Here is a 27589-nt window from a genome sequence, read left to right on the forward strand (position 1 = left end):
GCTCGTAATGCAATAAGCGCCTTATTCAGCACCGTTATAGTAATTCATTTTCTTTCACAACGATGGTGAGAGTCGCTGTCTTGTGATGCGGTATTTTTCTATCCAACATCACGCGAGTTTCGGATGTATCGCTGCATAGCGGAAATTTATCAATGATATGTTTTCTTTCGTTTGTCGAACATCCGACGAGCAATAAGAAAGCAGTTGAAATTTAACTTAAAAGACAAATTTATCAAGTCATTCAATGTAGAAATTATTATCTTATATCTTTCTTATATCATTATCTTTCCAGTTATATCTTTTAGCTTAATGCAGTTAAGTGAGCAATAACTAATTAAACGTCTCCCCGAATTAATAACATTCCAGTTATGTTTATTTATTAAATAATGTCTGAACAAACTTAGGCTCTATTGTCGTTTGCTCGTAAACTATTTGTAAAGTTGAAACAATATGCGCATTGAATAATTAAGCGTATCTTGAATTTTGTTAAGAAAAAATGAAAATTCAATCAATATTTCTTACCTCTTCTAGTCGCTCCTTATCGATAATGATTAGGTCGTCGTTCTGTAGAGCTTCCTTGTAACCATTCACAGCTGAGCCCTCAATCATGATTCCTAGCGTTGCCGGATGCTCGGTTATTTCTCTCTTGCATTCATCTGGGTCTTGATAAATTGGCTCATCACACTCGTGTGGATTTTTAATGTCATTTTCAGCAATATCCATTGAATCTTCTGCATTTCGTGTCTTTGTCTCCATGCCATCAGTTCTTAATGAGGTTTCGATTCCGTCAGTACTAACCGATACGTCAGCATTACTCACAGACGCTTCTTCAGTTCTCATCAGTTCCTGCTCACTTTTCGGCGATCTTTCGTTGAAGTTTTTCGCCGACGTTTCATTTTTGGGTGGCAAGTTGACGCATCCATCACTTGTTTCCTCTATATTCGGTCGAAGCACATTTTCTATAACGTCATACAAGGGCTCGTCATTTGTTTCTGGATTGCAATTTCCTGAAGAAATATCGTCATCCGAATCGTTACCCTGAACAATATCATTAGGTGTTGTGGCTCTGTTATTCTTATTTTTCAATAACGTATCGACATTTGACAATGACTCAAATTTGTTCTTTTTGAGTGTTCCTTCAGCGTGTTCGTTTTTTAGGGTTACTGTTTCATATTCATGAGAGTCGTATGAATTCTCACATTTTTGGTCTGGGTGCAGACCGTTTTCTGTTTCAGCTTCATGATTATCAGAAACCGTTGTTTTTCCGCCATCTCCGTTAGAACTAATTGGAAATCCGCAAGAACCTACAATTTTTTCATATTCACTAGCTGAACGATCATCAAAACTACCATCCTGAGGACATCCAATATTCGTGTGATTTCCTTGAAAACTACAAAGCACTTCTTTCGTCTCGCCTCCGAAATCCGGTGAACCTTTTTCGCGTTCATCTTGGTAACCACACGAATCGGTGTCAAGAGTATCTGCCTGGCCCTCTTTTGGAGCTTGCAAATGGCACAAGTGCTGCCTGCCTTCATAAGCATACAGAGAATCGTCTTTGTTTCGCGAAATGGCATCTAAAGCTGCATCTTCTTGTCCCGTGACGTTGCCATAGCCTTCTTCTTCAATTTCGCTAGCAGAAAGCTCGCATTTTGTCGAACTTTGGTCGGGAGAACCCGAAGCGGAGATATGCTTGAAAATTCCCTTACTATTTTGCTCTTCAAGATTCTGCTTTCTCACAACTCCACTGGAATCCTTCTTGTCCGTAGTTTTGTGAGATAATTTTAACCTTTCTTTATTGTTCGGTCTATTAGGAGAGGAAAAAATCACTTTGTTCTTGGGAATGTAATCAGACTCGTTACCATTGCATTTGTTTATCATTTTATTGCCTTTCTGATCATTCACGTCGTGTGCTTCAGTTGCGAAATTGACATCCATCGTGGCGTATATTTCTTCTGGTTGGCAATGTTTCTCTTCGCCTGCACAATGAGAAACGCCCCCGTTTTCATTATCTTCGTAGTCTGTTTGCTTAGGGGCCAGCGTGCGGCGTTGCAAGATCTTTCTTCTGCTTACCATAGATGGCATAGTTGAAGGATCCCTCGCTTCCCACTCATCCCAATCTTGTAAACTGTAACGGAAAATTGAAACCATTAGGCAAAATTGGGTTTCGCTTGTGAATTGCACCATAGAAACATAAAGTTATAAATATAATCGTAAACTGCAAAAAGCTAGACAAAATTGTGTATGTTTCGCCTATTGATTGCACCATAGGAATATAAAATTATGTCTTGCAAACTGCAAAAAAATTAATCTTGCATTAATCGTATATTACCAAAATCAATACCTTATGTTTGACCGATCTCTTTTTTATATCACTCACTGTCGAGTACATAGTACACGGCATTGTTATAAGAAACAGAATAATCACCGGATCAAATTTTCACTAGAATTAGGCCTTTTTAAATTGAAGTTCTGGTGATGAATCAGGAACCGAGAAGGTGTCGAATCAGCCCCTGGAATTGAAGTGTTCAAGTGCCCATGGCTGTAGTTTTTACGAGTTAGCTTGTGCTGCGTTCGCTTCAAGCTTCTAAGAATTCACGCCCTATTTTTTATCGCTCTTTTATGAATGATCGAACGTCCATGTAGAGTTTGTTCCCACCAGTTTTAGAGAGCAAGTTGGAACTATTTACTGGTTTATTTTTCAGTACCGTGAAAGCCTTGTGATTGTAATAAATGTCCTTGTGTATTATACGGGCCAGTTTCTTCGGCATCGATTTGAAATTATTCAAGTTGCTTCGATAACACCCAATTTCAGCTCTAAAATTTATTGAAATAATAGCTAAATTTACGGACTACTTGTTCGTTCGGCGAATTGTTGAATTTCCGTGCGATGTGTTATTTTGGGATAAGTTGTGCATACTCATTAACATAAACCTTGTCGTTTGGTTAGTATCCTTTGATGAAGATGTATACGTTCCTTGTTACGTTTTTAAGCTTACAAAGGTAGTATTAGAAAATGCATTTCAAAAAGAATGCATACAGTAGGTTACCATTACCTTACACTATGAATTAAAGAAAATAAATTCATTATACTGTCCTAATATTGAAATTTATTATTCTGGGCTAAGAATAATTATTAATAAGAAATATTAATTATATCCTAAGAATTTATTATTCTTTCTCCAAAATCAGCAGAGAACGAACCTAGCACTTATAAGCCATTCTGCCATCTCAAACTGGGTCAGGATGACCCACACAATGTCATAAAGTTCATAGTAATTTGGACAAAGTCTCGTTCATTTCTTTGAGTGTGAGGCAGGCTGTCCCCACAACGTCATAATTAATTCCTTTAAGACGCAACGACCTTCTCGATTCAGATCCTAGCTTTAGAACGAGGTACGCTTATTCTTTTATTCGGCTGCTCCTATTCTTCTATTTAAATATCTCTTCTTCAATTAACTTATACTTTCTTGTCCTTCAAGCTGTGCCTCTTCTGCCATTAAATTTGGTCTCTATTTTCTATTTAACTTCTTCTTTTATTATATTCTTACACTAAACGGTCATCTGAGTAGCGCTCTTGTGCGTTGCGTTGTCGTCAACCAGCGATTTAACATACATTTCTTCTTTTGATAATGGTTTCTCTGATGCAATGTCGTCAAATTGGGTGTACTGAAATTTTGTGTACTCGGATTAGCTTTCCTTAGAATGGGAGTCCTCAGATTTTGTATCGCCAGATTGGGTGTCCTCTGTAACCATCTTGGTAGGAACCGCAAGGCTGTGGTCTTTGATTGTCTTCCGTTGTCTCCTTAGCTTACGGTCATGTTTCTATCTTCTGCGTCCCTGCTTTAGCGCTCTCTCCAAAAAAAATTCCATTCTTGTCTAATCCTAAATAGGCGCGGTAGGCAGATCATCTAATTCCTAAAGATCGTGCAAAACTGCCCAGTCTCTTGAAGGATTTCTGCGATCTTGCCCCGGGAGATCGATATAAGATTCATATGCCTTATCACAGACATTTAAATATTATGATCTTCAGAGATGCAATATTTTTTTCAGACGAAATCTACTTTACCGCAAATCTATCGGTTATGGTTTTATTGGCATAGCCACCTCTTTGGCCACGAGTTGGCCAAATAACTACGAAACCTTCCATCTTTTCAAATGTGTACGTTAAAGTTTCGATTCGAAATTAGTGAATAATAATGTTTTCAGACAGGATTAAAGTTGCTAGGATCCACCCAAACCACCGTACGCTCTTACTATATGTTCAACACCAAGTATACTTGATTAAAAATTAATATTGAAATCAAGCAATTGACTTTAGTGGAAGCACAGTTTCATCAGAAGAATCTGCATGTTTGTTAGTTCATCTTTGCGTTGAAGATAGATGCATTTAATTTTTCTCCCAAAAAAATCCCCTTCAATTTTTTAAAACTTAATTTTTTTAATGAAATGATTTCCATTTAAATTTTTTACGTGTTCGACAGATTTCGGTCTTCCATCTTCTCGGCTTGCTTTAATTTCCGTCTAATTCAATAATATTTTTCACTCGAGCCGTGCGAATTCTGGAATGTTTCTAAGATTGTCATCGGATTTAAAAACCTAACGCGGAATTAGGCGGGGTCTTCGCGTTTGATCTCAACAGCTTTAATGCATCAACGTTCAAATAAATACTAATATCTTACTTCATCATCGTCATCCGTACTTTTATTGAAGTTAAGTCGAATTTGTATTGTCTTGCGTTGTCATCAATTTCTCTAGTTTAAATGCGTTGCAGTACAAAACCGCATACTTCCTGAATTTCACTCCAGTTTTACCAAATTTATTTTTTATGTCTTGATAACTTGCGCCTCTTCGTAGGTTTTGCTGCGTCTCTTATTTAGTCATCATATTTAGCTTCTAAATTCTAGCAAGAATTGCAAATAGAATTTGTCTTTTTTGGGGGCTTTCTCAGGAATGCACCTCATTTAAAAATCTAGTATTTATTCTTGTATTTATATAACGATTAATATTTCTTATTTACTTTCTTGGCATTTCTTGATTTCATGTCTTAATTTTCAGTATTTATTAGCTACGTTGTATGTCATAGATTTTGAGTTCGATTAATCCGAATTTGCATTAAGCGTTCCCAAGTCGAGGAATGTCGCGTACCGAGCTATCGGAGATGCAAAAAAAACCGCCCCCTCGGAAACTCTAAAAATTATTCTACCCTAGCCTCCTTGAGAGCCCTCGTTTGCTTCTTCCCAAAGCGCTTTATGTTGGCCACAAATTCTTTTCTGTCCTAAAAGAAAAACAATGAAAAACAGCCGCAGCAATAAAGGCCCTGGTGACATAGAAGCTCGGTATTTTCAAGCAAAGTGTCTTTTTCGATTTCCTTCCCCGTATAAATGCAAACTTTAGTATTTTTTAAACTCAGTGTTACCCGCATAAAATTACTCTAAAACGCTTCTGATGATATTTAGTAATGTCGCTATGTTAGAATGGCCAATAATTTGCCAGATATTATTCTTCTAAATTATTTTCGAAAAATGCACGCACTTTTTTATGTGCTCGCGACTAAAAAACACTCAGTAAAAAAACATGTGTTGAATAGTCGCCTATCCTCAGGTGCTGTTCGACTGCCCATTTGTCATGCATTTTATGTGCTAAACTTCTTTCCCTTCGCCAAAGACCGGTAAAAATTATCAGTTTTTCTAAACTCTTTGCTTTTAAATTTCTCATTTTACACAGCTGTTTTATTTTGGATTCCGGCGCCGCGGAGCGAAGCTCATATCCAATTCCGCGCCGTGCACATAATGAGCTCGTAAAGGGCCTCTCTGATCTCCGGGCCTGTTTGTGTGCCTCACAGCTTCTGCTGTGGGCCTCACAGCTCCATGCTGTGTGCCTCACAGCTCCATGCTGTGGGCCTCACAGCTCCATGCTGTGTGCCTCACAGCTCCATGCTGTGTGCCTCACAGCTCCATGCTGTGTGCCTCACAGCTCCATGCTGTGTGCCTCGCTGCTGCAGCATTCATATGCTTCACATATTTATCGTTTATCTTAACAATCGTAAAATTGAAGTCTCACTATTGCACCATTTTTGCCTTACAGCAGCAGCGTTAAGTTGGCTAGCCTCACCGATGCTTTGCATACATATACAAAGCATATGCGCATCTTGATAACCTTACTTATCGCAATATACAAGGCATGTTTTTTAAGTAAAGAGCGTTTTGGAATTAAAAAAAAGACGTGCGAAGATATCACAATTATTTTATTTATACATGAAAGCCTGTACTTGAATCTACTTTTCTACATAACTTCCGTGAATATCGAGGCACTTGTCTTAACGTGGCACCAGTTTTTGAATACCCTCCTGACAAAATTCTGCCGCCTAACTCGTCAGGAAGAAGAAATTTCAGGTGTTTTTCAGCAGAATTTCACCTCCATTGCAGTAGAATTCAGAATTTCGGCAGAATTTCACCTACAAGTCAGGCGGCAGAATTTTATCCGGATGGTATACAAAAACTGGTGCCACGTTAAGACAAGTGCCTAAATATTCACGGAAATTATGTAGAAAAGTAGATTAGGGTGCAGGCTTTCATATATAAATAAAATTATCGCGATTTATTTGCACGTCTTTTTTTAATTCAAAAGCGGTCCTTACTTAAAAAATCATGCTTCGTATATACGTATATATTGTTATCATAACAACCATATACTTCTCGCAAGAACTTCATGACTGCTGTGCATGTATAGTTATCATAACAACCACTGCAGTCTTGTATAGCAGCGGTAGTGTTGATATCATCTATGCAGCAAGCCACATCTTGAGGAGGCGGTTCATATCACATGTGTGGCTAATGAATTGTAGGCTACGCACGTGTGGCTAATGAATTGTTTGCTACACACGTGTGGTAAATGAATTGTATGCTACACACGTGTGGTAAATGATTTGTTTGCTACACACGTGTGGTAAATGAATTGTTTGCTACACACGTGTGGCTAATGAATTGTATGCTACACACGTGTGGTAAATGAATTGTTTGCTACACACGTGTGGCAAATGAATTGTATGCTATACATGTGTGGCTAATGAATTGTATGCTACACACGTGTGGCTAATGAAATGTATGCTATACATGTGTGGCAAATGAATTGTATGCTATACATGTGTGGCAAATGAATTGTATGCTACACACGTGTGGCTAATGAATTGTATGCTACACACGTGTGGTAAATGAATTGTTTGCTACACACGTGTGGCAAATGAATTGTATGCAACACATGTGTGGCAAATGAATTGTTTGCTGCACACGCGAGGCAAAACGTATGTGGCAAACAATTGTTTGTGTGGCAAACAACTGTTTATGTAGCAATTGAATTGTTTGCCACAGGTGTCTTGCCAAACGTGTGGTAAATTGTTGCCACACATGACAGGCCATCAAAGCTCAGTGCCGTTGCTCATACCGCGAAGTCTTTGTCTTCCATTGATCGCGCTCGTTAATTATTCCTTTGTGTCCTGCCCTACTGAAACCTGCGAATTATCATTATTTTTTGTTGTGATATTGATGAATGCGGAGCATGTATGCCCTCTTTCTAGTCAGTAATGTTGAAGTTAAGTTATGTGCGATATGTGATTTTGAATCACCGGATTGTTTGAAGACATTGTAAGAGCTTCCGTGACATTTTTATATCAGTACGTAATGTTGAATTTAAGTTATGTGCGATATGTGATTTTGTATCACCGGAATGTATGAAAACATTGTAAGAGCTTCTGTAACATTTTTATGTTAGTACGTGAACGAAAGTACTAGCTAAGTCGTGTGCTATGTGTGATTTTGTATCACCGGAATGTATGAAAACATTGTAAGAGCTTCTGTAACATTTTTATGTTAGTACGTGAACGAAAGTACTAGCTAAGTCGTGTGCTATGTGTGATTTTGTATCACCGGAATGTATAAAGACATTGTAAGAGCTTCCGTGACATTTTATTCCGGTGATGTTGAGAGAGTGATGGGCGCACGTATGTGTGATGTAGTTTACTTTAATGAGGAAGTTAGAGAATAATTATTTCTTTATAGTATACCTGTTGATGACACTATACTCGATACCTGTTAATTATTTTGTCTGTTCATTCGTCAGAGGCTCAGAGCCTTCGTTTAGTTTTTTTAGACAAAAGTAAAATGATATCACAACATCTGTTGGCAATACAGACTTTTCTTTGTTCCGAAAATATGCGATAACTTCGTTTTTCCTTAACTAAAAACAAATTAACTAAAATATTTGATAGTAAGTTATAAAGTACCGTATTGGTTTATGAAGCGCGTACCATTTTATTTTGTTAGCACATGGGCACTGGATTTTATTTCTGTATTTCTGTACACTTAAGAATTTAAGTAGCACGAAGTGGAAGAAGCTAATTTATTCTTTGGTATCTGCAACGTTTGCCACTATTTTGTTGTAGTATTTTATATCAGTATTTTATACAAGTACTTTATACCAGTATTTTATAAAAGTATTTTATACCAGTATTTTGTACCAATACCGGTATTTATACCAATATTTTATACCAGTATTTGATACCAGAATTTTATACCAGTGTTTTATACCAGAATTTTATACCAGTGGTATCTTATACCAGTATTTTAAACCTGTATTCTATAAAAATATTTTATACCAGCATTTTATACCCGTATTTTATACCGGTATTTTATAAAAGTATTTTATCGGTATACCAGCTTAAGGGTATTTCACTGATCGAGCTCTCGATCCTCTCTCTTTTATAGCAGCTGCGTTAGTCGTGACGGCGATGACTCGGGCGTTTTACGGTCTTCAGTAATCATACTTCTCAGGCGAACTTCCTCTACGCGACTTATTTTCTGTATTATACTTTCATCTAATCAAATTCTAATGGAACTACCGTAAAATGACCTAATGGACACGTTTTCTTATCAGTGCGGCTCAGAATTATAATGGCCGCGGTTTATGGGTTAAAGTTGTCAAACTTCACGCAGCTGCTAAAGTGCTGATGATGCTATTAAATTTATTTGAGGAGTTTTTGAAGGGTTTTATTTTTAAAGTTAAATCTTTTCCTCGAGAAGAAATTATCGGATTAAACCTTGAGCTTACATGACAACTTTTATTGTGTTACTCATGAGCTTTTCACGCGTGAGTGGTTACTGCATACGATCGCCTTCGATCCACGGCATTTTTCTTTAGTAGATTTGACAATTTTTTTATCCGAGAATTACTTCTCTATAGATAAGTGACATAATTTCGTATTATTGAAGACGAAGACTCTTGACAAATTCTTTATCCAGGAATTACTTCTCTAGATAAGTGACATAAATTCAAATTATTGAAGACAAAGACTCTTAACACATTTTTTATCCGAGAACTATTGATTACTTCTCATAGATAAGTGACATAATTTCTTTTTCTGAATCACAACTCAGAATCCTGCATTTCGCTCCATTTATTCCCCGACTCACTTGCGATACGTGCGACAAACTGAAAATTTCCAGGTATTTCTACGCTCATTTTTTCTCGACTTCCCCACCAGTGATAAGCGTCCATTTAAACACGCAAGTGACCCATATTCATGCAGCAATAAGCAGTTGGCTTTATCAGCTGCTAGATCTTACCTGGGTTCTATGATGAGAGTCTCGCACGATACAGAACGTTCGCTGGTCATCTTCATCCTTCTGGTGTTCGTGGCGACATGTGCACCGCGCGTGATGTCGTCGCTTCTGTTGCCCTTTACGTCGTCTCTATCTTTCGGCTTCCTACTTTTGGAACTGCCTTGTCGGAGCTTCCTAACACTTTTCATGAAGGTGGTCGTCAAACTTGGGTTATTTTCACTATTATTTGAGATAACTGATCTGTTACCGTTCGAATTTATTATTGTGCGCTCATTAAGTTTTGGGTTCTCTGTTTCGGTTGCGTTTTCGCTTTGTTCTGGGGTTTCGTTGTTGTTAACTTCACTGTTCGCTTTATTGTTTTCTTCTGTACTGACGTTGTAATTATATTCGGTTTTTAATTCGTTTCTACACTTGTTGTTATTAACATCTGGAAAGTTCTTGTATTCGGTTAGGGATTTGCTCGCACTTTCTTCGTTATCTTTAATGCATTTCCCGTTATTTATAAAACTAGAAATGGGATTTTGATTAATTACGTTTACTAAATTACTCAGTTTGTAATTCACACAATCACTCTTACAATCATCACCATCGCAAATCACTGGTTTTGATACTTCGGAAGCCACAAAGTCTTTACTGAATTCTTTTGTAAGTTCATTACTGTCTATGTTGGTGGCACACTCGATAATGTTACCCAACTTTTCACCACAGATTTTTTGTTTTCGCTGCCTTAACCGAATGTTTTCTATGTTCTCGTAAACAGGATCTTCAGTTATTTCTTGCACTTTATCCGTGCTGGTACTTGTGTATTCTTCGTTTTTAGCTTGGATGTTGTTTCTTGTCACTCTGAGTTCGACAATGAGTTGATTTTCAGGGGACCCGTTCGAGGGCTGTGGCCCTCTCTGCTCTCCCTCGTCTGTACGAATAAACTGAGACAATTAATGTGGTATTTTAAGAGGCTAATTAAGGTAAGGTAATATTTCAAGAGGTCACCTACAGATAACTTGTCTAATTTCACTCAAATTCATCTTTTGTGCTAATTTATCTAATAAAAAAAATTAAAACTTAAAAATTAGAGTTGAAATTTAAATTTTCTTCCATTATTGAAGTATAACTGAGATTTGATTATAACGAGTTACTTAAGACTATTTTCCATCTTTGAGGTAAAATTGTCAAGTTACGCGGAATGATTACTTTTACGTTTTCGTACGGAAAGTGACTGGATTTCGGAAAGATATCACAAGAACGACTGAATAATTATGATCTTGTATAAAAGGTTTTAATAATAATTGTTTTTTTTATTAATAATTTAATTAGGTGCATAAAAGCGCAGAATGTTTTCAGGTTGAAGCAAGCTGTGCATTCTATTTGTTGTCTTTAACATCTATCGTAAAAGCCTTACGACTAGAGCAGGTAAATATTCTCGCAATAAAACGACGATATAGTGTCTTGAAGTTAAGTGGCTAGGAAATTGAGGAAGGAAATCTCATTATTGTTTAAGTGCAACCTGCTCGCTCCAATTTTGTATGAACAAAAATATTTAATTTATAATGAAGGTAATGGATCGATGTTGGGATTTAAGAAAATTATGCAACCTGTCGGGACTGAATACGCCAGTAAAATTGAGTTTGAAAAGCGGCATGAATTGAAACAAAATCTTATTCGTTTGGTGTGATTGAAGCTACATGTAAACTTTTCTGACCAATTTCGACCAAAGCTTGTCTATACACTCTCGATACTAGAAGCAAAAACATCGATTGTTAGTCTTTTTTAAGACGTGAATGAACGACGACTTACCTGGCGACTGCGTGTCCTGTCCAATAATTTCTTCCTCTTCTTCGGGAATTTTTGGTAACCTGAAACGACGCCTGGGGCGACTCTGTCCTACCATAATCTGCTCTCTGCCTGCCGCATGCCGGCTCTGATGCTGCAGTGCTGGGGCCTGTGTCGGAATAAACCTTCATTTTAGTGTTGACCGCGTCTGCTAATAAGGATTCACGGTAAAAGTCTTGCTGGTAATAGGATCAAGTTTTACGAGGTGCGACAGTAAATCCCTTGCAACGGTCGGCTGAAAACAAGTTCCGAATTGAGCTTCAGCATCTCTCATTAAAACTCTTGACTTCTACGATTTTATCCACTATAATTGAACGGGGAATCGTGGATAAGGGGAGCGTCTCTCCACAAAATTATCTCCTAAACTAGATGACCGATATTACTGAAGCTCCGTCCCCATGTGTAAATCACTGAAGGAAAATCATTTTGCTCCTATGAATTTTCGGAAAAAAAATAAAAGAAAGCGTGAAATGCATGGCAAACTGCAAAAATGGGAGTCCATTGTAAAGTTATCTCCTACTTCAATGTACGTGCTACGACATCGAGATGCATATCATTCTATTTATAAAGAGAATATCTATCGACTCTCGAAGCCCTTTTTTCTATTTTATTTTTTATACGACTTTTTCCGTTTTCCCCCAGTTTTTTCAATATATAATTTCAACCATGTACAAATCATTAAAAATTGCTTCTACGTAGAGTCGCTAGAAATGGTCCTTACAAATTTTATATCATAACATAACAAAACATAACATAGTGATCTCGGCGCTGAAGTGTATAGGCCTGATGTGGCGCCTGTCGCCGATTCTTTCCTTTTCGTGCCTTGTTCACTGAAGATCTAATATCGTTTCATTTGACCGGATCTTTTCATGACTGACGATAGTTTCAAGTAGCTACTAGACTTCCACCGGGTTCGATATGGTTCTAGGCATTTCAAATCTGAACATATATTTTTCCATAGCTTTATCTAGTCTGTTCTTGAACGCGTTCATACTTGGAGCGCCAACGATGTCATCGGAAGCTCCTTGTCGACATAAACTCCGAGATCTTTTTCCACACTAGACTTTTCAATCATTACTCTCTCGTTGCAACCATGTCTTCTCATACTGTAATCTTGCTGTTCATTGTTCTTCCCGAGGTGAAGTACTTTACACTTGTCAGCATTAAACCGCAGCTGCCACCGCGTATCAGCCCAGTTAACTAAATTGTCAAGATCACATTTCTCAATACTTTAGCTTGAAAATCATAGTGGACATTTTTAAACTTGACTTTTCTGAGCATTTTAATTGTTCAGGGGAAATTGATTGAAAATAGAATAAATTTTAAAATATTGCTTGATACTATAGATCGACCCAGCTTTCCCATTGCCCATTACCCGTGTTGAGGGTACTTTTACTCGTCTTTAGACTTATTCTTATCCGGTTGAACGCGAATAATAAGCTATAAATGAGATTTTTCTGCTATATTTATTTATATAAATGGGTCATTTTATAAAAGTCCAAAACGGCCTTGCGCAAAAAGTATTGCTTGTACATCCATGGTATTTGCTTCGTTGTATGTATCTCGTTTGAAGCTTTAAAATGAGTGCAAACACATTACAATAATGATATCTAAATACAGATTCAACTAAATACATCTATGTAAACAGCAATTATCGAGAATAATTATCTCTAAATACTGATTCAATTGAATACATCTTTATAAACAATGGTTATAAAATGTTCATTTTATGAAAGTTCAAAACGGCCTCATGAAAAAAGCATGACGGCTATTTCATTGGAGTTTCTTGTTGCCGATTTGTAATAGTTCTCCCCCGCAAAATGAGATGAAACACACAGAAAAAATAATTTCTTTCATTTTTATTGGAGACGGTCCCCATACGTTGTTTCGTTTACAAGGTGCTCTCCTTTTGTATACTGAGTACATTTTCATCAGTTGTACCGCTTTTTTATTTCAGAAGAAATTATCCCATCATTTGCATCGTGGTGTCATTTTGATCTAAGTACAACTACTACTTTATTGCCATATTTTTACTAAAACTAGTGTATCACTTTCTCTTGATTCTCTGATTAAACTATTGCATCGTTGTCATGTTATTGAACCTTAGCTTCAATTGCAACATTATAAGGCCATCATTCAAATCGGCTAGCACTCGTTCACGCCTGGATTCGAGGTCAGGAAAAAACCAAACGCTTTTCGGAATCACTCTTTCTTTCTCTCTTTGCTCTCGCTGTAACGCTGCTACGGTCGATGCTGCTAAAGATATCCTTTCAAGACTGCCGATATGCCGTGTTACTGACAAGCGCTTCTATTGGCAGATCATTCGGAGCAACGTGTACCATTGAACCTTTTCATCGTACAGATCTCTTAGTTCGTAATGTCTTAGAAGAATAATGTTCTTGAGACGCTTAGAAACAATTTGCCTGACTGAACGACGGCTTACCTGGCGACTTATTGTTCCACACAGCCGCAGTTGGCTAGTTGTTTCATATATTTGTGTTTCATAAGCTACAATTATTTTGGTAAAATATAGCCCAAAAAATATAACACTTCCACTTTCTTACAACGATGCTGGTCCATTATTTTGATTCATGTGTCTGCTAGTCGGTGTGGCTACTGTAATACGAACGCTCAGCATGCAAACCTTTCTGAATTTTCTTTTTAGACGCCGGCTGTGTCATCCTTTTTAGCGCATTTTCTCATTTATGGAAAAAAAGTGCTATTGTGCTCGCCATGCCCATCTGTCTGTCCGTGACTTCACGTTTTCGTCGACGAGAAAATGCGCTCTCTGTCACTCACTGCAGTGAGTACTGAGTTACACTTTTTATCTAGACTTCATGCATTATTGTGATATCAGTGACGCGTTCTTGACTATAGACTCTTGAATTACGCCTATTCCTCCTCCAATTTGCGGATCCCTTTCCGGCACTTAACTTGGAATATTCTTGACTGACTGTCGCGGTCGGCAATGCCGGACCCGAAATCGTTTGTCTTCGGAGCTGTCAGACAGCCTCCGGCCTCGATGTTCGTTATGTTGAATGCATGGGAAATACGTGCTTTGCCTGGCCAAAACGCTTCGTGCCGTCCTTTATAAGAACAGAGTATGAATGCTGCCGTATTCACTGCATTTAATTCCGTTTTAGCATGTAACCAACACAAGATATTTAATCCTATCTTAATTGGACTGGTGCCTTGCCTTGCCAAAACGCTTCGTGCCGTTCTTTATAAGAACAGAGTATGAATGCTGCCGTATTGACTGCATTTAATTCCGTCTTAGCATGTAACCAACATAAGATATTTGATCCTATCTTAATTGGTGTGTGTACTCTAGAATCAACGGCAGAAAATAACCACAAAAGGATCGGAATAATTATGGGCTAGGAATAGGTAAAAATCAAGCTTATGAGAATACTGAAGAAATACTATAAAGGGGCGTTAACCACTTTACCATTTTATAAATTTTGCTTATTGAATATCAAGGCTTTCGCTACAGGAAATAGTATGCTTGCTAGGAATAGCTATACATTAATATGGAGAATAAGTTGCTATTTAGCATTCAAAATTTGACTATTTTCAAGTGTAAAACGTGTGTTGACTTCAATAAACGATGGAGAGTAACGGTAATCGGTACCTCTTCCACTGAGCACGTAATTTAAATCATTTTCGTATTTAAAACAATTTTCGTAATATAAACCATTTTCGTAATTAAAACCATTTTCGTCATTTAAACCATTTTCGTCATTTAAACAATTTTCGCAATATAAACCATTTTCGTAATTCAAACCATTTTCGTAATTCAAACTATTTTCGTATTTAAAGCGTTTTCGTAATTCAAAATATTTTCGTAATTTAAAATATTTTCGTTATTCAAAACATTTTCGTTACTCAAAACATTTTCGCAATTTAAAATATTTTCGTTATTTAAAACATTTTCGTAATTCAAACCATTTTCGTAATTCAGACCATCAATGCAAATCAAGTTCTACTAGCAGCATATACTCTCAGAGAAATAGGTGGAATTTTTGTCCAAATAATGATGCCATCGCGTGGGTCAAACTGACGCCGTTTTGCCCGGCAAAAAAGCGTATCAGTGCTACTCCCGCTATCTGCTCTAGGTAAGGAAGTATGTCACTATTCGGACAAGATAAACAATTGATTTTTATGGGTGTATATTAAACGTTTATTCATCCATTATATTCGTCATTATAATTTTGAAAACACAGAAAATTTCGTTCAATGTAGGAAAGCCCACAAAAAAATTCAAAAATTAGGTTAATCTTCCTATTTTTTGTGCAGTTTTTCATCTGCTTTTTCATTCGGCTATGTGAATTTTCGATTATGTAAAATAATGCATTGCAGTTAATTGACTCATCATATTCAGGTAATAATATTTACAGAGTGACATATGTTATCAAAGCATGGAACTTAACGATCTACTGTTGACTTCAGTTCAACATAACGATCTACTGTACGGTACACAGCAGTTGAACTTAACGATCTACTGTTCACAGCACTTGAACTTAACGATCTACTGTTGACGGCAGTTCAACTTAACGATCTATTGTTGACAACAACATCATCAATCCCTGATTAATATTAAAGCAAAATTCCTTAACGCTGAGTGTGAAACGCTCAAAAAAATCAATGGGTAATATTTTCCGAATAGTGACTCACTTCTTATGCACAGAACCAATTGAGAGCGAACGTAGCACCGATATGCCGTTTGGTCGGGCCAAACTGTGTCAAGATGACCCACACCAGAGCAAAAATGCACCCCTTTTGCGAAATTCTTTCTTAAAAAATTTAATTCCTTCTTAGAAAAATAAAAGTTTGAAAATTATTTCTGAAAAAAAAAACATTTTGGAAAAGTAATATTTAAGTATAATCGACCGTACAGTCATTAAATTATCAACAATGTTGAGTCATTGGTAAAACACAACGTTGCCGAGACGTTGTATCCTATATAACGACGTTGATATAGACGAAAGTATATAGACGTTGTATATACTCTCGTTTATAATTCATGGCGAGACTCGCCTGCTGTGGAACAATTCCTAACTTTGCTGCTGCTGCTCCACATTCAGGCCTTAGCCACGCACAGCCAGGCTAAAGTTCCCTACAGCAGCAGTTAGGTAGTTGTTTCATATATTTATTTCTGTGTCTAAGCTAATTGCATCTTGTGTTGGAACGAATTTGTGCTATCACTCACATATATGTCAACGGTTATTTCATTCGTACGTAACCTCCTTTTATGTATTTTTCTGTAAATATGTGTTTTTTTCGATTTTTCTTATAAATTCATTTATCCAGTTTTGTAAGTTTCCATCGGGCAAAAAATTAGTCGACTGGAATTGCGGCGGAAACTGCAACTTTTTACGAACCATGGGGAGATGGGATGAAGTGTTTTTCGCAAGCGTGCGTGTAAACATTTGTACTATTCGTACCACGAATGTACCATAAAAAAATTTTCAACGGAAATTTTCTAATGAAATGCCCGAAATTTTGCCGTATAAAGCATGCACTTTCACGTGTGTTAAAATATGCTTGTGCACTTGATTGATGAAAGTATGCCCCGTCGTTTCGTAATTAATATTTTAAATTTCCGAGTATCTACTGCAGCATGAAAGCTAATTGAACTTTTATTCATTCATTCTAGTATTCAGCAAGTTTAAATAAGTAATTTTCTGTGTTCTGCACATCGTCGATACTACCGCCGATACAACAAATATTTATTTCTCCCAAATGCCAGTTTCGCGTTGTGAACGTAATCTAAAAAAAAAAAAAGGCTGATGTAGCCTTGAGCTCGTACGTGAATTTTTGTTCACCTTTGGTGTTGGTATAACTGTTGCATGTGCACGCTGAAAGTTTATGGCTGCGCTAACGTCCTTGCTCAGCTTCCGGTGTAAGTTTTATTCCCATTACTTGTCGGATGCACCGAACGATGAATTCATCGCTGTATGCAGCAACTTCGGTGCTGGCGCAGCTATCTCTTTACTAAACAACTCTAGTTGAAATGAACGAGTATGTGACTCGTTTCAACAACTCTAGTTGAAACGAACGTCATGCCTTGTATGACTGCACAGTAACTCTGAGCCAGTCCAACAGTGGTGGAAGTGTTGCAAGTTTTGATAAAAGTGAAAAAATTCTTTGAACTGCCACGGAAGGTTTTGTTGTGTAAATTTCTGGTGCTGCAATCTTTATAGTAACTTTTTAAATCATTAGAAGGGTGTATCATGTGATTTATTGCGACTCATGACTTCTATAAGACTTTTATTTGGTTACGCATACATTTTCGCCTTAATGTTCGAGAACGTTGAATGCTTTTACTCAATCGTGTAATTCCTGTAATATTCGCGAACGTTACGTTCTTGAACTCCGTCGTTTATTGGCCCGTTCTAACTACACGAGCTTCATCAGTTCGTGATAAGCGCATGCTGCTTATGAATTTAAAGTTGAATTAAAAATATCAAAACAAGATACGGAGCTTCATAAACAAAGGATTTATTTCCTGGTACTCATATTACAGTTTGCTCTTCGTTATTTATGTTTATACTACGGAAGTGGTCAGCCCGAGAGTCTTTTGAAGGACACAAACTGAAGGAAAACTTTGCTAGCTACAAATAATTTTGAGTCCGCGATATTTGAGTGTACGTGCTCAAGCTATTTCCTAATTGAAAATTACTAATTACCCATAAAGGCCTAATTTATGGTATTAATGCATAATAAATCGCTAATGTTCTGTTGTGGGTGCATGATTTGCAGTTTTGTTGATAAAAAATGGCAAATTATAATTGCCAAATAACGATTCAAATTTAAATTTAGTGATACGTATTGAAATCATACTTCGATAGACGCGCTCCAGCAGCTTGAAGTCGAGGCAAACTCAATGTATCGAAGCAATCAAAAGTTTGCTCGAATATTTATCGGCTTTTATACGCCATGGCTCGAAACTTTCAGCCTTCATCATCGTTTGTCAGTGCGCAAGTTAGTTTTTATATTGCAACTTTTCGTTGTCCCGAAAATTATCCAGTTCATTGTACTAAGGCGAGAGCCTCATTGTCAACTTCGGGGCTTGATCATTTCCGCAGTTTCTGTGCACTCGAACGCAGCTAGCTATGGAAGCCCGGAAATCAAAAGTTGTCCCCGAACACTGCGCCGGAAATAAGGTGAAGTCCAACAGAGATGAGTGTCTCTTTGTGTTCGTTGGATGCTAGAGATGAATAAAACATAAGTATTCTTTGGTACTTATTCACCCACAATGTTCGAAAAACCGGTAAGAAAAAACGGTCTAACCGGTGTTGTAGTGGCCGGCCGCCACGTGAAAATAAACCGTTTATCCGTTTTTCAGATGTTGTAGGGGTTTTAAGTGTCGAATTTGAATAAAAACGGCCCTACGCTGTTTTTTTCACGTGTCGCCGGTGAGACCGTTTAACGGGGATTTTTCTTAAAGTGCATAGGTATTATGTAGTGCATGGCAATACCCATTGTTATGTCATAAATATTGTTAGAGATACGATTGTTGTATGTCTGGAATCAACAGAAATCCGAGCATTGCGTAGTATGCATATTACTATATTTCAGGTATTTCACGACACTCTAAGATGGTTTAATATAATTAAATTTACACATGAGTATTGTATATTGAATATTTTTCACCGTCACCTGTGCAAATGATCGTAAAGCGCTCATTTTTAATAATTTTTCTGATTCGCTTGTATTGCATAGCATACCGCACGATTACCATATATAGGGAATGGATATTGCATCGATGATATTATCTGGTACGTGGTTATCTTTGATATATTGCCTGCCGTGCAAGTATTATTGCTCAAATGGTTGATTACTTGCGAGTCAGCCTTCGTGCATTAGCCAATCACTAGAATATCACTTTATACCTGCGACATTGTTAAGTTTTAACGATCATCTTGCCGCACTAATATGCAATTGCCAAATGCCTGATTCGAGCTGTCATGCCGCTGATATATACCGGCTTGCATTTTTTAGTATTTAATTTAGATTACAACTTATTGAATGAGCACCTCCCAAAAAGAGGTTTCTAATTTATTAAAAAATAACTGAAAGTTTTTGCTGCACCCCATAAAAAATTTATTCTATATTCCGCACGTTTTTATTCATATGCCGCAAAACTTGCTCGCTGAAGTTGAATACGTAGGATGTAAGCCAGCATCTCAACTGTCTGGAGATGATCATCTGTAGTACCGTTATCCTGAGCAGACGGTACAAACGGCTGCCTCAGCATGCCAAGCTTTCCCTACTCGTTTTTCTCTGCTTTCTTTCACTTGGGGCAGTCAATTTTTCCTGGTCGATTCCTTTAAATTATTCACCGAGACAGGTGGTAGTCTACTGACCTATTGAGAGCCGCCTTAAGGCACCCTCGGCTACAGTCCGTTCTCGGTCATTACATTATATGTGCAACTAAGCCTCCCATGCCATTTGAAATATTATCGGTTATTTCTTGTGATATTATTTTGACATCGCAAAAATTGCGTTGTTAGTCAGTCTATTCTATTGACCGCTAACCCTCTACCGCCTGACACGAGTAACCGGAGCAATATTGTCACAAGCCTACTTCACAAAAAGGATACGTTCTAGTGAGCGCAAAATGACTTGCACTGATGGTTGCCGCCGCGTACGACAACTTTAAAATGTTCTCTGTTGCGTACAAACGTCCTCAGGTTGCTACACTCAATAGTTTACGTATAATTTAAATTGAAAGTTATGTTCCCGGAGAGTGACATACGGCGGTATAGAGGGTTAAAGCATTCATACAGGGGCAGCTGAAAGCTCACCTACACAGCTGGTTGCTACACTGAACGTGGTGCCGTTATAAGTATGCCATGTCGTGTCCCCGAGAGAGTCATGTGTTCCATGAAGTGATTGAGGTCACGCAACAAAGCGTATGCTCTGGAAGTTGTCTTAATGAACGTACGACGACGTCGTGTAAAACTCAGCGCCAGCTGCCGCTGCCATTTGTCCTTTATGTCTGCAAACGTCTGAGCTTCGCAGAGACAAAGTTGACGATCTGACTTAGCATGTTTACTCAAATCAATGAAATGAGTTGTTGATCTATTATTACCACTGTCGTTTCTTCATTATTATTCATGAATTTATATTTTATAATTTCATCGATCTTCTTAAATGCTATAACAATATGACAACATTTGCAAATTGCCTTTCAATTCATCGTGTGTACTTTTGGAATACTTTTTCATTTTCCTGTCAATTTAGACAGGAAAATATTAATAGACTTTTATTACGTTGAGACAATTTTATTGTTCATTCCGTCACTTCTGTAGACATGCTTGCCTTCTGTTAAACTCTGTGATGCTCAACATACTGTCATTGAAAAATTTACTCTTCACTTACCGCACGCATTATAGATACTCGTCTGCTACATAGAATACCTTTTTATACTATATATTATTATTATATTACCTTATGTATTTTATTTTTTACTATATATTATTTTTATATTACCTTATATATTCTATATATGATGCCTTTCATGTTTCCCGCTCTTGCGTCTAAAATTTCGAACATCTTGATCAGATTTTTTTACTACAGTCACTTAGTTGCTCCTCCAGTTACTGGTATATACATTCACGCGGTGAAAAATTTCCATTTATTTTGTGTAACCTAATATTATTGCGACCTGAATTTTTCAGCCTTCAAATGCAGTCATGCTATAGGATTCAAAACTCTCCTGATTCGAATTTACACAGAAAAGAGATCAATTTTTGTTTAAAATACTTGGCTTTTAGTTTCCGATTTGGATAGATAGGCGCTTGTTATTTTCGTCAAACAACATGAAGATTAAAAGAGGATTTTGCTGAAAGCGTAATATAAAATTTGAGTGCAAAACGTTTGAAGCAAATTTAAGACAGTACCTACTAATTTAAAGTGTACCGAAGAATATTGCTTTTACGAGTTGTTTCATATTTCGTTTGAAATGCAATCCAGGCAAATGTTCGACAATAAATCAATCGGATGTCTACACAATTAACTGATCACGAGATATTTATACTTGTAATTTATAATTTAACATAGATTCTATAACGATGCAGTTAGTAAATTGAGCAGCGTAGCCGGTGATCGCTACAACTTATCTAGAATCTATCAACATTTAATGTGTTTATGCAAATAAAAATGGTCTAATTTTAATGCAAATGAGTGACCCAGCCGTTAATCTCTACAATAAATCTAAATTTAATTTACATTTTATGTGTTTATGCGAATAATGACATTCTTCTTTTGATGCAAATACATTACGTACATGAAATACGCCAGCATAGCGAAAATATGTTGGGTTAATAATAATTTATAATTAAAAACTATTCTATTGGATTTTGTCCTACGATTCGACGTAGCGGGGGAAATTCATGACGATCTCGCTGAAATTAAATATTGTCTATTTTATATTCAAATTTAAAATATAATATTATCTTTACGATTTAATAGTTCCTGTACATATAATATAATACATATAATATAATTATCCTGAATAATAGTTCCTGTACATATAATGAATAATTTATAAAAGAATCCACAAATTTGTTTTGTTAATATGCCTTGATCTTTTCATTTCTATAAATGAATATGCTATAGAGATAACGTTGACTATTCTTATAAACCTTCGTCAACTAATTCTAAACAAAAGCTGGACTATTTTTATGCCAATAGAAAAAAAGGGTGGATATTTTTCACGAACCGTGTTGTTCGGTCACGTCGGGCGTTATCCAGTCGCGCTCTGTATAACATCTGCACCTCACGAAAGCCAAGCGGCTACTGAACACTGGACGACCGGAATTCACTATTTTCTAAAGCGGTCAACTCGCATCCCATCACTGTCATGCGTGTGGAGCTGTACTCACGCGATGCTCATTCGTCCTATGCAGTCCAAGGATAAAAATTACTGTTCGTCATACGTATGAGTAATAACACATTACTCTAAACTATTCTAGATTCTTTTGTTCGTCCATGGAACGGGAACATTGTCTCGTCTGTTATGTGTTAACCTAGTCAGGCTGATGCTCTGAAAACTATTATCCCGTTAACAATTAGTGCTCTTGTGTGGCTGTTTGTTTGAAATGAATTTGGTTTATGGTTATTTGTTTCCTTATTGAAATTGGTTCTAATATATTCTAATTGGTTCAATTATATTATATTGGTTCAATATTGATTATATTGGTTATATATAATTGTCTAATTATATTGGTTATATTCTAATTGGTTCAATTAGAATATAACTCCATTTCAAATCAAGATGTTTAAATGAATTGTTATTTGTATTTAACAGTAAATAAAAATAATTGCAGAAACAATAAAAATATGACAATGCAGAAACAATAAAAATATGACAATAAATGAATGTAAAATTATTTAAACTTACAAGTATGCTTTTGTCAAACACGTTACACTAAAACAGAGCTTCAATCAAGTGGGACCAACTGTGGGAAGATGTGTGAATTTTCGTTCATAAAAATTCTTGAATTTACGAACAAATATTGAAAAATAAATATTATTGTCTAGATATTTACATCAGATATCTTAGATATATTTAAAGCTAAAGGCAGGATTGTGTTCGTGAAATCCGTCAACGTGATGGATATCTCTGTAGCTTTCGCATGATTTGTTGAGCTGGCCTCTGGTGTGGTGGTATGGGCGTTGGCTGTATATGCGCGCCTGCTACGCGGTCTGTCTCATTGAGCACATGTCCTGCCAAACTGTACTAAGTTACTGCCGAAATTGTGCTGAGAACCTGCTAAATTGGGCCATTGTGCTCCTGAACTGTACTGAGTTACTGCCGAAATTGTGCTGAGAACCTGCTAAATTGGGCCATTGTGCTCCTGTACTGGACTAAGGTGCTGCCAAAATTGTGCTGAGAACCTGCTAAATTGGGCCATTGTGCTCCTGTACTGAGCCAAGGTGCTTTCACAATTGTGCAGAGAACCTGCTAAACTCTACCGAAGTGCTATACTGCACAGTTTTAATGAGCTGCAGGACGTTTGTTGGGGTGAAAAGTGATAATTTTGCCTCTAGCTCAATGAGCGTTTTGCTCTTGGAGGAATCGTAGATGTACGATTCTCTGCAACAAAAAGTCCCAGTTTATCAAAATAACTGTATTGCTATTACATTCTCATTGATTCAAAAGAAATCGTCAAAATTTTATTTATTACGTTAAATAATCTTACTGTATCTGCATATTTCATCAAGCTTGAACTCGCCTTAGAAATTTGAGAATGCAACCTTAAATAAATGCCACGTGTTAGGTAACATACATACATACATTGGTGTAATTCGGCAGAAGCTTTTCTTTTATGCATGTTTGATTGAAGGCCGGAGCAGGTTTTTATTAATAACTATCTTGGTCGTTTTTTCAATGATTCGAATAAAATTTCTTGCTGTCGCTGTGAGATCAAAAAGCAGGTTACCAAAAAAAATTGAAACGAAATTGAATTAAAAAAAAAAACAAGAAGATTATTAATAAAAAGCATGCTCTGGTCTACAATCAAACTTACACACATACATGTTTATATGGTCGCGCATCCGTGCTCATCTCTGCTCCCAGTTATGAGGTGCTGTTGTCACGAGCTGCGCGTCATGACAATACTGTTCCCAATTACGTTCTTCTGTGTATAGTTTTTTATTCTGCTTCACTTTATTATCTTCTGTCGTCTTGATTTGCTTTGGACGCGTACGATGACAATGCTGCTCCCAATTACTGTTCTATGTGTATGTTGCCTTTTTTCTCCTCTATTTTCTAAACTTCTGTCCTCATTATTTGCCTGTGATGCACACGGTGACTGCTGCTGCTTCCATTACTTACTTCTCGTTCGTTCTGTTCTCATTCTCCCTCATCTGAGATGTTCAGTTGCAGAAAGCTCATTTATTTCGTAGTTTTTAAACATACATTGCTGCTGATTTCGCTGATATGCTCATTTGCAGACCGGATAAACCTCATTTATTTCGTAGTATTTGTACATACATTGCGGCTTATTTCTAAAACCTATGCTGATACATGTAGCAATGGAGTCAATATCCCTTATTCTTGCTGTGAATGAGATAATGTCACCTCGAAAAAAACTCAATACATCGAGTGGCTTGAGCGTCGAAGTTGGGGTTCGGTAGCTTGCACAATATGCAGTCTTGCAATTTTCCTAATGGAAACCTCAACTAAAACCTTGTTTGACGTTCTTGGGTGACTTTATTGTTTTGCTGACATGAGTTAAACGTTGCCAAAAAAATCATTCATGACGTGTCAGCCATGCTACGGTTTTCCTATAGTCTCCTCACAGCTATGCAAACATAAATATTTTTCTTATTTGTTCATCATCCGCATTAACAATGGAAGGCAGGCTACGGCGCAATAGAGGTAAACATGTTGAATTGTTTCATGTTCAGTATCCGCGTTGGCAGCGGTTACGAAGACAACAATGAGGCGATTGTTGCAACGAAATTCAAACATTGTTGGCCCCGCCATCATTGTTATCGTGCAATATGTTCATGCGAATGCGGCAATGCGTTTCTTGGTATCCTTGGTATTTGTTTCGGACGTAGCAGCCCCAGGCCACGATGGATCGCCGCAATGAAATTATAACATTTTTTATAGTATTATCAAGCTACCTCGTTGCGTTCTTTAGTTCCAATAAATATTTATATGGCTATATAAGCCCACCATGATACCCAGCTACATCTAAAAATGGGACAGGCAATTGCTCAGTAGCATATGGTAGTTTCAGCAGTAAGAATTTATGATATCGAACGTGTGCACCACGGATAAAATTTGGTGGCCTATTATCTCTTGTTTCCAAATGCGATTGTACTGCGTGTTCGGAAATATGTTATACTTAACATGTATTAAAATTTCGAAATCAAACTTTTTTGCTCAATTTTCTGTGCTGTTTTATATAATTAAATGTTTTAAGGAACTAATACCATACTTTAACAAAATTTAATGTCAAACCTGTCTCTGAAGGCTTTAACCAGAAGAATTTACAGTGATTTAATTAATTTGAATTTGATTTCACTGGCTTCCATTTTTCTCAAAATTCAATTTAAATTCTATGACGTGTTTAATTAAAACAGATTTGTAGCTTTAAAAAAAAAGCTTTTTTTTTATCTAGAAATTAAGATAGCTGATTTTCCTTTCGTTGTAGGAAGTAAATATTATTCTTTTTTATCTAGAAATTAAAGTACAATCAGCGGGTTCCCAAACTTTTTCAGGCTGGCGCCCCCTTTGGCTCCCTAGTGAATTTCTAGCGCCCCCCACAAACACATATAAAAACAAACGCCTCTCTCTTGAAATTTAGTACGCTGCAATTTCAAAAGATAAAGGTTAAACACAGATGTGTATTTGACAAATAGAACCCCCATTTAGTGAACCAATATGTTTTTATGCTGTTTTAACTGTATCAGCACTAGCAACCTAGGACGTCTCGGGCAAATTCACGGCCGGACTCGTGGCCGGTCTCACGACCAATCTCCAAATTCAATCATCAAGTAATATCTCTCAAACTAATGAAGGCAGCTCTATGAAACTTGGAACATGTAGTCATCAGAACCTAACGGTGATGTTTATATATATAGCACGTGAAAATGTTTAAATTTCACCTTTATTCGTGAGTTATATTGCGATACAAGCCGAACTTCGCAGTGATCAAAGAATTTCTTCCAACCAAACGTCGATTTTTTAGCTTCTACAAATTATTTTATTTTACCTTTGTTTGCGAGTTTCTTTTTTTTTTCATTTCACCGTCATTCTTGATTTCATACTTCCTTATATTCGGCCCGTATCGCTAGGCAATTTGTCGCTTAAATTCGCGGCGATCAAGAAATTTCTTCTAATTAACTACTGAACAGATTTCAACGAAACTTTGTATATAAAGACCTAACCTCCCAACGGTGATGTTTAACTCGCGACAATTTTTCTAGTTTGCTTTCGTTCGCGAGTTATGCAGATACAGGAGAAACGACCGGTTTAACCAAGAGCCGTTTACGTATAGCCGTATAAACCCGCAAACGAAGGCAAAATCGAAAAAATTGTAACGAACTAAACGTCACTTTTGCTAAGGTTAGGTATTTAAAATACCGAGTTTCGTTGAAATCTGTTGTGTAGTTTGGAAGAAATTTCTTGATTACTGCGAATTTAAGCACGTTTTACTGTTTAAATCACGAATGAAGGTGGAATGAAAAAAAAAACTCGCAAACGAAGGCTCAATCGAAAAAATTTTCATGAGTTAAACATTACCGTTCGGTAGGACGGTAGTTAGGACTGTAAATTCAAAATTTCGTTCAAATCTTCTCAGTAGTTTGGAAGAAATTCCTTGATCACTGAATTTCGGCCCGTATTGCCATATAACTATGGCAAAAACAAATGAAGGCCAAATTAAAAAAATTTTCACGAGCTAAACATTACCGATAGGTCCTAATGAATATGTTACCAAGTTTCATCGAGTTAAGTTTGTTAGAGACATAACCCTTGATCGTTGAATTTGGAAATTGGCTGTGAGACCGGCCGCGAGTCCGGCTATTAATTTGTCTGAGACGTAATCCAACGAGAGGTTAAAAAAACAGATCTGGGTGAAAAAAACATTGCTGAGAGTCAAGTGCTGCACGTGTTGTGTACAAATCGTCAAACAAACGTTCGAACTTCTGACTTCGACTTCGGACTGCCGCCCACCTATCGCCCCCCTTCCGCCCTTTTCTTCCTTACCGCCCCCCAAAATTTTTCCACCGCCCCTAGGGGGGCGATGTCGCCCACTTTGGGAACCACTGAAGTACATGATTTTTTTAGGATATAAATATTATTCATCGTAAATAGTTAATCATTGACTACAATGGAATTAAATGCATTCTTTGACTTACAGGACAAAGCACAGACTCGGTGGTGCTGACATTCGAGCAAGGACTGCCCCACCTCACTGTACCGCTGCCCTCTAGAAGAGAACTCTGTCGCTTCCCTCTGCGCCCGGTCACCCACACCGTCGACACCCTCGTACAGCAGCTACAGGCCGAAGATCGGGGCATTGATAGGGTGCTCGTACGGACTGTTGGTGCGTTGTCGTAAATTTCTTCTTTTCCTTGTTTTTTTCTCCTGAAATGTTAGTTTAGTACAACCGGGTAAT

At 37.1% G+C, this 27589-nt stretch overlaps 2 protein-coding genes across 2 annotated transcripts in view; one reads left to right on the forward strand and one right to left on the reverse strand.

The window, feature by feature from the left end:
- Positions 1–22235, reverse strand: part of LOC108676444 (probable GPI-anchored adhesin-like protein PGA55) — a 29420-nt gene extending 7185 nt beyond the window's left edge. The window contains exons 1-4 of the mRNA XM_018164515.2: positions 22174–22235; positions 11409–11553; positions 9618–10527; positions 523–2125 (exon numbers count right to left, since the gene is read on the reverse strand). Coding sequence (XP_018020004.1) covers positions 523–2125; positions 9618–10527; positions 11409–11502 — 2607 coding nt within the window. The 5' untranslated portion in view covers positions 11503–11553; positions 22174–22235. The remainder of the gene's footprint in view (positions 1–522; positions 2126–9617; positions 10528–11408; positions 11554–22173) is intronic.
- LOC108676438 (calcium uniporter protein, mitochondrial-like) overlaps positions 1–27589 on the forward strand; it is a 104837-nt gene that overhangs the window by 71792 nt on the left and 5456 nt on the right. The window contains exon 3 of the mRNA XM_018164509.2: positions 27332–27517. Coding sequence (XP_018019998.1) covers positions 27332–27517 — 186 coding nt within the window. The remainder of the gene's footprint in view (positions 1–27331; positions 27518–27589) is intronic.

Source organism: Hyalella azteca, unplaced genomic scaffold, assembly GCF_000764305.2.
Source record: "Hyalella azteca isolate HAZT.00-mixed unplaced genomic scaffold, Hazt_2.0.2 contig9217, whole genome shotgun sequence".
NCBI lineage: Eukaryota > Metazoa > Arthropoda > Malacostraca > Amphipoda > Hyalellidae > Hyalella > Hyalella azteca.